This window comes from Ranitomeya imitator, chromosome 7 (assembly GCF_032444005.1).
Source record: "Ranitomeya imitator isolate aRanImi1 chromosome 7, aRanImi1.pri, whole genome shotgun sequence".
Taxonomy (NCBI): domain Eukaryota; kingdom Metazoa; phylum Chordata; class Amphibia; order Anura; family Dendrobatidae; genus Ranitomeya; species Ranitomeya imitator.
The window spans coordinates 201,828,023-201,839,557 of record NC_091288.1 but is presented as its reverse complement, the minus strand read 5'-3'; the positions used below and the strand labels follow the sequence as shown (position 1 = coordinate 201,839,557).

Below are 11,535 nucleotides of genomic sequence, written 5' to 3'. Positions count from 1 at the left end.
TCAGCGCGGACACCACAGGGAATCTGCACAGGGTAATAAGCGGGTGAGTGAGGAGCCGCCTCCTGTGCAGATGGAGCGGAGGAGAAGCACTGACAGGGATTAACCCCTCACCCACCAGACTGTCAGTGCAATTTATGGCTGATAGTAGACACAAATTCAACAAGTGCAAACTACAAATCAACAGAATATTTCTGCACTTCCTTCTGCTCCAAGACAAATATCTGTTTTCACCCCTTATCTATTCGGTCCAAAGCGAACGTTTTCTATTGGGTGAGAAACTAATTTGAGCAAGGAGCAATAATAAGCTCCGCCCTCGGCAGCTCATTGGCGGTTCCTCAAGACTCTTCCCCATTGGCCAGCTTCAGAGTCATCCAATGACAGGAGAGGAGGGCGGAGCAGCAGACTATATAAGGCCACACAGCACAGTCTCTTCTCCACACGATTTTCGGTCTTTATTTGTTATCTGACGTTATCGCTATCATGTCTGGACGCGGCAAACAAGGAGGAAAGGTCCGAGCTAAGGCCAAGACCCGCTCATCCCGGGCAGGACTGCAGTTCCCAGTCGGCCGTGTGCACAGGCTTCTCCGCAAGGGCAACTACGCTGAGAGAGTCGGCGCCGGCGCTCCGGTCTATCTGGCCGCTGTGCTGGAGTATCTGACCGCTGAGATCCTGGAATTGGCCGGCAATGCTGCCCGGGACAACAAGAAGACCCGCATCATCCCCCGTCACCTGCAGCTGGCGGTGCGCAATGACGAGGAGCTGAACAGGCTGCTGGGTGGTGTGACTATTGCCCAGGGGGGCGTCCTGCCCAACATCCAGGCCGTGCTGCTGCCCAAGAAGACCGAGAGCAGCAAGGCGAGCAAGAGCAAGTGAGCGCTGCCGCCAATCTCTACAAAACCAAAGGCTCTTCTAAGAGCCACCCACACCGTCACCACAAGAGCCGGCGCCGCCTATCTCGGGGTCCTCACATGAGGCTGATGGTACATACACCATTGCCGCCATTGTTGGTGCACATATCCACAGAATAATAGGAGATGAATGGGTCAATCCCACATGAAGTCTCAGACCCCTCAGGTGGGAGTGTCGTCTGCCAAGCTCGCAGGAAATGTCCCCTCATTAGTGTCTGATACTCCGCGCTGAGGTCTACATGTAGTTAGCAGGTCCCGCAGTAAGGGGACCGGGCGGGTGATTCTCCTCCACATCAGTGACGGCGCCTTCTCTCGGAGGACGATCCCGTGTGCGGCGGCTCTGGAGGACAGGACTCCGCGCTGTTCCGGGTGTGACCGGATTGTGATCTCCGCTATCGGCAGTGACCGGTAATAATCCTCCAGAGATTATGAGCGGGAAACTCAAATCCCCCAAAGGATCATGTGATAAGACAATGAGCGGGCAGCCTTGGGAAAGCTCAGCCTTGAAAATAGGACGTTAAATGGAGGAGAGACATCTACGTACATCAGGTACACAGACGTGTCTCCTCCATTTAACTTCTTATTTTCCGTGTTCCAGCTGATCTCTCATCAGAGTATCCAAAGATGCGGCACCTTCACCCCAGGCCCCGGTAGCGCTGTGTTCCCTATACACCGCAAACAATGTATACACTGTAAATATATATATATACGGGGCAGAACCAACACCTGTGTTCCCCCGTACACTGCACTAACTGGATATATATCTACGTGACAGGACCTCGAATCACTCCGCCGCGGCTGCTGGACCTCGAAGCACATCTACCCGGCTGTCGGACATCGAAATACTCTTCGTTGGCTGTCGGATCTTGAAACGCACCTCCACAGCTGTTGGATCTCGAAATGCGCTGCCCTGCTGCCAGACCTCCAAACGCACCTGCTCGGCTGTCGGACTTCTAAACAAACCGTGACTTTGGTAAAGGTGTTTACTGTTTGGCTAAGGATTCCTATATGTGTATATGTCACAAATATTGGAGATGGGGCCGTCCCTAACGTGCCCTTACACTATAGGGCTGCCATCTAGCAGAAGCTCAGGTTCCATCTCCGACGCTCTGGTTACATGTGAAAGAGTCGGGCTTTTTCCGGCCTTATTGACTTGTCTGTGTGACTGTGACCGGCCAGTGGCATTAAAGGCTTGTGAAATCCTTCTCGCTGTGTAGCCCAAACTGCAATGGGGACACTGATCCCTCCGAACAGCATGGAAGAGACTGGCTGGAGCACACGATAAAAGAAACGCAAATGGCAGGCGGGGACGTTGTTGGGGCCGGCAGGAGCGCCCACCAGAATGGGCCACTGGGGTCATAAAGAAAATTGATTTGGATAACATGGAATGTTCCTTGCCGAAAAACAGCGATTATCTTCGCTAGACTCCCCTGTCACTGCTGCAGGACGTCAAAACCACTTTATGGGGGGATGCACGATGCATATTGCTACTGGTGTGGATGTTGAAGGGACTTTTCTTAATCAGATTTCACTGCCAAAAATGGCTTTGTGCTGTAATTGGCAGTGGATCCGACCTGGTATTTCATACAGTGCCCTACTGGGACCCAGGAGCCATCATACAGCTACTCAGTAACTGACCTGCAGCATTTAATGGGTTCACTGCCCTAACGCCTAAGAAGTAAGTCCTGGTTGTAAGAGAGTAAATGCCTCTGGCACTATAGAGGGCAATGTAGTAGGGATCATTTTTCTGTTACACTGGTTTTTTAACCCTTTTGCTGCCAGTACAGTTTTCACATTAAGACAAACAATGAAAAAGAAGCAAAAAAACCCCTAATAATTTGTACTTTACAATTAAAGGCCCAGTCATGTGATTTTGCATTACTAAAGCATAACATGATATATAAAAAACTGCATAAAAATGTGTCTCTCTGGTTTGTGATTTGTACATGAGGTAATGGCAAAAATGAACATTTAATCACCAGATGTTGATCTGATGAAATATCTCTTCTAATTTCTCTTGCTTCTTTCACCCTTCCAAATCTCCATTAATGGAAGACTTTCACCATAACATGAACAATTGTTAATCATTACATTACACTGAGGATGGGTCGCTCTGGGGGTATCACATTGTATAGGGTGTAACTGTGGGTGCATCATATTTCCTGTGTGTGTGTTGGGGGGGGGGGGGGGGGGGGTAACTTAGGGCATCATACTGTTTTCGGAGTAACTGGGGATATCATACCCTTAAACAGTAACTGTGGGGGCATCCTACTGTGTGGTTATCTTGCTGTGTAGGGGGCATCATACTATGTGGAGGATAACTTTGGGGGCAGCATACTGTGTGCGGGATAAGTGGGGGCATCATACATTGTGGATGGTATGAACCACGATGATCTGGAACGGTGATGAAAATATGTGGGATATCTTTAGTCACAAGGGAAAGAAATTGCATAAAATACAAGCTGGGAAGATAATTGCAGAATATGACCAATGAGCGGGAAACTCAAACGTCCCAACAGTTCTGTGGTCAGCCAATCAGCAGAGGAAGGGAGGGGCAAATGTAGATTCTGGAAGACCCGTCCCGGAAGTGCGTCATCTCTGCAGTTCTCTCTCTGGTCCATTCTTCCTCCATATAAAGGAGCAGTCCGTGCTGTCCAGGAATCAGTTTTTGCTCACTGACTGCAGAAGATGTCTGGTCGCGGCAAAGGAGGAAAAGGTCTCGGGAAGGGCGGCGCCAAGCGGCACAGGAAGGTGCTCCGTGATAACATCCAGGGCATCACCAAGCCTGCCATCCGCCGTCTAGCTCGCAGAGGAGGCGTCAAGCGCATCTCTGGCCTCATCTATGAGGAGACTCGCGGTGTCCTGAAAGTCTTCCTGGAGAACGTGATCCGTGACGCCGTCACCTACACCGAGCACGCCAAGAGGAAGACCGTCACCGCCATGGACGTGGTGTACGCGCTCAAGCGCCAGGGCCGCACTCTCTACGGCTTCGGAGGTTAATTGTGTTCTCTTCTGTCTTCACAACCCAAAGGCTCTTTTCAGAGCCACCCACATCTCAGTGAGAGGCTGCACCTTCCTATTCCTGCGCTCTGGTTCCTGGTGGTTATAAAGTTAATATATCGTTTAGAACCTTTACTGAGCCACTAATGCTGTGGGTTCCCGGTCGAAGGAATGAAGCCGCATTATCCAGATTCTGGGATGTGCCCGCAGTGTGTGATCTGGGACTAGGGTCTTTTCCAATATTTTGACCTAGAAAGACTAACCTGGTTTTCCCAAGCAGATCCCTCTACAGCTCTAATAACGGAGCAACTCCCGGCGTTTTCTAAATCTGTTAAGATGTTGTCCTAAGATCCTGCTTTTATTGGGCGCTGATTAGTATCGGGCGCAGCGTCTCTGCAGGGCACAATATCCCCCGTGCGGCTGCCTGTAGTATCGGTCACAGCCTGGGACGTGTCTTCTATACTCTCCCCTCTTATTTTCCTCCCCGTCTTTCCATACTAGAGCCGGCACCGCAAACTTCGGGTGATGCGGTTTCTTCTTATTGATCTCAAACCTCACAGATTTATGGGGGATATATCCGCACACTGCCTCCCGGAGGCCCCTCTATGCACACAGTACAAACCCCGGAGTGATGCGGTTACTACAGTCCTGCCGTGAGATGAATGTGTTGATTCTGCTACTTGATGTTATACTGAACAGGGGGCAGCGAATATTCACAGGGAATGTGGCTGTCTGAGGCAGCTGGATAGACGGACGCCCTGTGTACCGGGTACGGAGACTCCTATGTGATGACCACGTCCTGGACACTAATGTTTCGGATGGAAGGCGCCTCTGAAGACTATTATAACCTCCCCAGAATATTAATGGCAACCGATAAGCAAACCGATCCCCGTGTTTGGGGGCAGACAGCTGGGAGGACAGGACCCGGTATTATCGGCGATCGCCGCTCCAGCAGAGGGGCCGGTAATAATCCGACGGACAAAGAACAGATATTGAGCGGGAAATTCAAAACCATCAACGGATCTGTAATCAGCCAATGAGCGAGAGACATCCGCAGGCGCCGACCAATCCCAGATACAGGAATATCCGCCTCCATTTAACTCCTTAGTCGCCGTGTGTGTGCTGACCCCCACTACACACTCGCTTTACAGAACCGGCGACTTCCCCCACCCGAGACCCGGTAGCGTCACATCAGGCTTTCTCTCTCTCTTTCTTTCTCGCTCTCTCTCACGGAGAGCTGATCAATCCTTCATGTCAGCACCTCTCCAGAATGAGGCTGATGTACTAGATTTTCTCGGCACCACCATCCGCATGTGGGGTGCTGCTGTAATCCCGTTCATTATCCTCATTTTTCCTCTGCACATTCCCACATCCAGCCAAGTGATCGCGGGGTCCAGTATACTCATCAGCATTGCCAATACTTCGATATGTAGCAAAGGAGGTGTGGTGTAAAACTTTGGGGGGCTTTTGAGGGCAACCCAAACGTTGTGCCCCACCAAAAAATGCCCCGGTTGACCCAAAACATTCTGAAAAAAATTACCACACACTCTTAAAGTGTTCCTCTACACACCCTGAGAATTTGTGGTCGACAGACCCAAATCGGGCTGAGCAGTGACCTTGCGCACCATAGACTTCAATGGGCAGGGTCACTTTGGGGAGTCTCTGCTCAGCCCTGTTTGTGGCTATCAACCACACATTTTCAGGGTGTGTAGCGTACCCATAGCTCTAGTGGACCAGTGCTGCAAAAATGTGGGGGGCATTTTGAGATCACCCCAAAAATATGCCCCCCTTCCCGACCCCCAAACTTCTGAACAAATTACCCGACACTCTTGAATTGTTCCTCTACACACCCTGAAAATGTGGGGTCGGTAGGCACAAACCAGGCTGGGCAGTGACCCTGCGCGCGATAAGCTTCAATGGGCAGGGCAGCTTTGGGGGGTAACTGCTCAGCCCAGATTGGGGCTATCGACGTCAAATTTTCATAGTGTGTAGAGGAACAATTCATTAGTTGGGCTATTTTTTTTTTCAGAATTTTTAGGTTAATGGGAGGGGGGCATTTTTTTTTTTTTTTTTTTTTTTGGGGGGGGGGGGGGCATTAGTTTTGGGGTGCCCTCAAAGTGCCACCCTCAATTTTTTACACTATTGGTTCGCTAGGGGTACTCTACACACCCTGAAAATTTGGGGTTGATAGCCCAAAACCGGGTTGAGCTGTGACCCCCCAAATTGACCTTGCCCACAAGTAATGCCCCTCAAAAAAATGCCCCCCCCCGGGCCGTTAACCCCCCCCCCCCCCCCCCCCCCGAATTCTGAAATAAGTACCCCACACTCTTGAATTGTTCCTCTACACTTTGGGAGGTCACCGCTCATGTACAGCACCATGGAATCAATGGTGCTATATAAAAAAATAATAATAGTATACTGTATACACTGCTCTATATACACCGCACTATACTGCACACTGCTCTATATACTGAACGCTTTGCTCTATATAATGCACACAATGATCTATATACTGTACACACTGCTGTACATACTCTACACTCTCCTCTACATACTGTACACACTGCTGTATATACTGTGTACAGTGCTCTATATACTGTACACACTGCTCTATGTACTGTACCCTCTCCTGTATATACTGTACACACAGCTCTTTATACTGTGCACTCTGCTCTATATACTGTACTCTGCTGTATATACTGTATACTCTGCTCTATATACTGCACACACCGCACTACTGTACACTGCTCTATATACTGTACACTCTGGTCTATTTACTGTACATTGCTGTAAATACTGTACACTGCTGTATATACTGTACACTGCTCTATATACTGTGTACTCTGCTGCATATACTGCACACACTGCTCTGTATACTGTACACTCTGGTCTATATACTGTGTACTCTGCTGTATATACTGTACACTCTGGTCTACATACAGTGTACTCTGCTGTATATACTGCACACACCGCTCTATATACTGTACACACCGCACTATACTATACACTGCTCTATATACTGTACACTGCTGTATATACTATACACTGCTCTATATACTGTACACTCTGCTGTATATACTGTACCCTCTCCTCTATTATCAGTGGCACTTATTACACTGCTGATCTGGGCTGTGCAGATGTGATGCTGTGCACTATATATACTATATACAGCTGTGTTCTCTGTGTAGACGCTGGATTTTGTGTCTCCGCTCTTCTCCCAATATTCCCCTTTTGCATAATAGTGGGGGTCATATACATCCGTTAATATTTCAGTTTTCTCCCCTGAGATGTTCATGTGTTTGGTTGGGGAGTCGCACTGTGCAGCTGTCGCCTCATCAGAGCTCTTTCCCACCACTAAGACAAGATATCAGGCAGGTGATTGCACTCAGCCACCGATGTGGATCATCTACTGGTGTGGAACACGTGTCCCCCCAATCCTCTGCACATACGGGGTACAGTGATATCACAGGTCAGGGAGGGGGCAGTCAGCGGAGGCCGTCGCCTGTGTTACCCTTCTGGGTTCTCAGCAGCTCCAGCTCGTCCCCACATCGTACAATCAGCTCCCTGTACGATAGACATTGGAGTAAAGATCCCTGTGATGGTGACAAGAGCCGGGAATAGGAGGAACGAGCTCCCGCAGCAGATTTATCTCCCCGGATACACAGTGAGGTGCAGATCGGGAGGACGGCGGCGATAATCCCGGGATTTGTTCTCCGCTCTTTCCCGGCATCTCTGCTAGTGACGGCTACAAATGGCCGGTGGAGATGTTGGAGAAGGAGAGGCGATGGAGGAAGCGCGCTCTGCTGTCCGGTGTTAGCCGGTAAAGGGCTTTTATCCCGGGCAGGGAAGCACAAGGAGAGAGCGGTGCTTCACCCGGACTCAGCTGGGAGGAGGCGGGGTTTATGTCCAGTGTCAGCCAATAGAAGCTCAGAACGGTGCAGCTCAGCAGCCAATCAGTGCGCAGTAAGCCTGTACATATAACAGGCGCCTCCAGCTCCGGCCTCAGTGTTTTCCTTCCTACCAGGAAATATTTTCATCTTGTTTTTCCGCAGCACATGATGGCAGAGACCGCGCCAGCCGCCGCTCCCCCTCCCGCAGAACCGGCCGCCAAATCCAAGAAGCAGCCGAAGAAATCTGCTGCCAAGAAGAGCAATAAACCCTCCGGCCCCAGCGTCTCCGAGCTGATCGTGAAAGCCGTGTCCGCCTCCAAGGAGCGCAGCGGGGTGTCTCTGGCCGCCCTGAAGAAGGCTCTGTCTGCCGGAGGATACGATGTAGAGAAGAACAACAGCCGCCTGAAGCTGGCCGTCAAGTCTCTGGTCACCAAGGGCGCCCTCCTCCAGGTGAAAGGCAGCGGCGCCTCCGGGTCCTTCAAGCTGAACAAGAAGCAGGAGACGAAGGACAAAGTGGCCAAGAAGAAGCCAGCAGCTGCGGCCAAACCTAAGAAACCCGCTGCTGCCAAGAAAGCCGCCAAATCTCCGAAGAAGCCCAAGAAGGCTCCGACCGCGGCCAAGAAGAGCCCGAAAAAGGCCAAGAAGCCCGCAGCTGCCAAGAAAGCGGCCAAGAGCCCCAAAAAGCCGAAAGCCGCTCCCAAGCCCAAGAAGGTGACGAAGAGTCCGGCTAAGAAGGCGGCCAAACCCGCCAAGAGTCCGGCTAAGAAGGCTGCGAAAGCCAAGAAGCCCGCGGCTAAGAAATAAGCTGCAGCCCCTGTTCTGATACCACAAAGGCTCTTATAAGAGCCACCACCTCCTCCCCGCAGAGCTGTATGATCAGTGCCAACACCTCCTCCCAGCAGAGCTGTATGATCAGTGCCATCACCCACTCCCCGCAGAGCTGTATGATCAGTGCCACCACCTCCTCGCAGAGCTGTATGATCAGTGCCACCACCTCCTCCCCGCAGAGCTGTATGATCAGTGCCACTACCTCCTCCTCGCAGAGCTGTATGATCAGTGCCACCACCTCCTCCCCGCAGAGCTGTATGATCAGTGCCACCACCTCCTCCCCGCAGAGCTGTATGATCAGAGCAACCACCTTCTCCCCACAGAGCTGTATGATCAGTGCCACCACCTCCTCCCCGCAGAGCTGTATGATCAGTGCCATCACCTCCTCCTCGCAGAGCTGTATGATCAGAGCAACCACCTTCTCCCCACAGAGCTGTATGATCAGTGCCACTACCTCCTCCCCGCAGAGCTGTATTATCAGTGCCACTACCTCCTCCCCGCAGAGCTGTATGATCAGAGCAACCACCTTCTCCCCACAGAGCTGTATGATCAGAGCCACCACCTCCTCCCCAGCAGAGCTGTATGATCAGAGCCATCACATTCTCCCCGCAGAGCTGTATGATCAGAGCCACTACCTCCTCCCCGCAGAGCTGTATGATCAGTGCCACTACCTCCTCCCCGCAGAGCTGTATGATCAGAGCAACCACCTCCTCCCCAGCAGAGCTGTATGATCAGTGCCACCACCTCTCCCCACAGAGCTGTATGATCAGAGCCACCTCCTCCCCAGCAGAGCTGTTTGATCAGTGCCACCACCTTCTCCCAGCAGAGCTGTATGATCAGTGCCATCACCCACTCCCCGCAGAGCTGTATGATCAGTGCCACCACCTCCTCCTCGCAGAGCTGTATGATCAGTGCCACCACCTCCTCCCCGCAGAGCTGTATGATCAGTGCCACTACCTCCTCCTCGCAGAGCTGTATGATCAGTGCCACCACCTCCTCCCCGCAGAGCTGTATGATCAGTGCCACCACCTCCTCCCCGCAGAGCTGTATGATCAGAGCAACCACCTTCTCCCCACAGAGCTGTATGATCAGTGCCACCACCTCCTCCCCGCAGAGCTGTATGATCAGAGCAACCACCTTCTCCCCACAGAGCTGTATGATCAGAGCCACCACCTCCTCCCCAGCAGAGCTGTATGATCAGAGCCATCACATTCTCCCCGCAGAGCTGTATGATCAGAGCCACTACCTCCTCCCCGCAGAGCTGTATGATCAGTGCCACTACCTCCTCCCCGCAGAGCTGTATGATCAGAGCAACCACCTCCTCCCCAGCAGAGCTGTATGATCAGTGCCACCACCTCTCCCCACAGAGCTGTATGATCAGAGCCACCTCCTCCCCAGCAGAGCTGTTTGATCAGTGCCACCACCTTCTCCCCACAGAGCTGTATGATCAGAGCCACCACCTCCTCCCCGCAGAGCTGTATGATCAGAGCCACCACCTCCTCCCCACAGAGCTGTATGATCAGTGCCACCGCCTCCTCCCCGCAGAGCTGTATGATTAGTTCTCGGACTTCTAATGTTTGTAATATAACTGATGCTGGGCGCAGTCTCAGGATGGGGGGTTTGTGTGATCTGTCGATATTGCGGGAGCTGCACTGTACAGCGCTATACACGGGGACATTTGAACGCAAATACATCAGCTGCTCCAGCAAGCGGCAAATGAGTGATCTGAGGACAGACGCATCACGGAAGAGGCGGGGACTTCAGGGGCGGGATTAGTGGGCGGGAATAATAACAATGACTGGTCAAACAAATCAACCCTTATTGGCCACTGTATTTCATGAAAGAGCCAGTGGAGCGCAGGGGGCGTGTTTCCCAGAGACCAATGAGGACGCGCCCCGGAGCATAAATACCCTGCTCCCGCCGCTCCTCTTATCACATCTGTGCCCGACACGTCTATACGGAGCCATGGCAAGAACAAAGCAGACCGCTCGTAAATCCACCGGAGGGAAAGCTCCCCGCAAGCAGCTGGCCACAAAGGCCGCCAGGAAGAGCGCTCCCGCCACTGGTGGAGTGAAGAAGCCGCATCGTTACCGGCCGGGAACAGTTGCTCTCCGTGAGATCCGCCGCTATCAGAAATCCACCGAGCTGCTGATCCGTAAGCTTCCCTTCCAGCGCCTGGTGAGGGAGATCGCCCAGGACTTCAAGACCGATCTGCGTTTCCAGAGTTCGGCCGTCATGGCCCTGCAGGAGGCCAGCGAGGCTTATCTGGTGGGGTTGTTCGAGGACACCAACCTGTGCGCCATCCACGCCAAGAGGGTCACCATCATGCCCAAAGACATCCAGCTGGCCCGCCGGATCCGTGGGGAGAGAGCTTAGATCTGCCCCGGCTGCGACCACAACACAAAGGCTCTTTTCAGAGCCACCAAAGTCTCTCCCAAATGAGCCGATTCCTGAGCAGTCCCTTTTCTGCGCGTATTCTCCGTGTACGAAGCGCAGGCACGGTCGATCAGTTAATGGACGGAGGCTGCTGCTTCCGATATTGCAGGTGATCAGCGATATTGGTTATCGCTCTGCACATTCTCTATTCTCGCCCAGTCCAAAAGTGTCCGACATCTATAACAAAACCGACGTGTTATAAGGACCGCGTAAAGTGTGTACAGTGCACAACCGGGTTTGCGGTGGTGGATGTGCGGTTCCTATACAGTGCAGACGTAAATGGGGTGGATCTGCAGGAACGCGGTCACTATTGAGTTAATGGAGTAAAAGTAATCGGTGATTGGTCGGTTCCTGAGAACGGTTCTTTATGCTGATGTTTTGTGGTCATTTACCGATCCGCTGGTGGATTTGAAATTCCCGCTCATTTGCTGCTCGCGCTCCTGAGGATCATAACCGATCACAATCTGCTGTCG

The 11,535-nt window shown here is 52.0% G+C and overlaps 3 protein-coding genes across 3 annotated transcripts; all 3 read left to right on the top strand.

Moving 5' to 3' along the window:
* The first annotated feature begins 480 nt into the window (after positions 1–480).
* Positions 481–873, top strand: LOC138646158 (histone H2A type 1). Its single transcript, XM_069735622.1, has one exon. It carries the CDS (start codon positions 481–483, stop codon positions 871–873), a length of 393 nt encoding a protein of 130 aa, XP_069591723.1.
* Positions 874–7,966: 7,093 nt separating this feature from the next.
* Positions 7,967–8,621, top strand: LOC138646003 (histone H1C-like). Its single transcript, XM_069735479.1, has one exon. It carries the CDS (start codon positions 7,967–7,969, stop codon positions 8,600–8,602), a length of 636 nt encoding a protein of 211 aa, XP_069591580.1. The 3' UTR covers positions 8,603–8,621.
* A 1,942-nt stretch (positions 8,622–10,563) lies between these two features.
* LOC138646002 (histone H3) lies at positions 10,564–11,002 on the top strand. The gene has a single exon (XM_069735477.1). It carries the CDS (start codon positions 10,592–10,594, stop codon positions 11,000–11,002), a length of 411 nt encoding a protein of 136 aa, XP_069591578.1. The 5' UTR covers positions 10,564–10,591.
* The last annotated feature ends 533 nt before the right edge of the window (positions 11,003–11,535 follow it).

Coding starts and splice junctions, on each gene's coding strand:
- LOC138646158 (XM_069735622.1), top strand. CDS start 481: ATGTCTGGACGCGGCAAACAAGGAGGAAAGGTCCGAGCTAAGGCCAAG.
- LOC138646003 (XM_069735479.1), top strand. CDS start 7,967: ATGGCAGAGACCGCGCCAGCCGCCGCTCCCCCTCCCGCAGAACCGGCC.
- LOC138646002 (XM_069735477.1), top strand. CDS start 10,592: ATGGCAAGAACAAAGCAGACCGCTCGTAAATCCACCGGAGGGAAAGCT.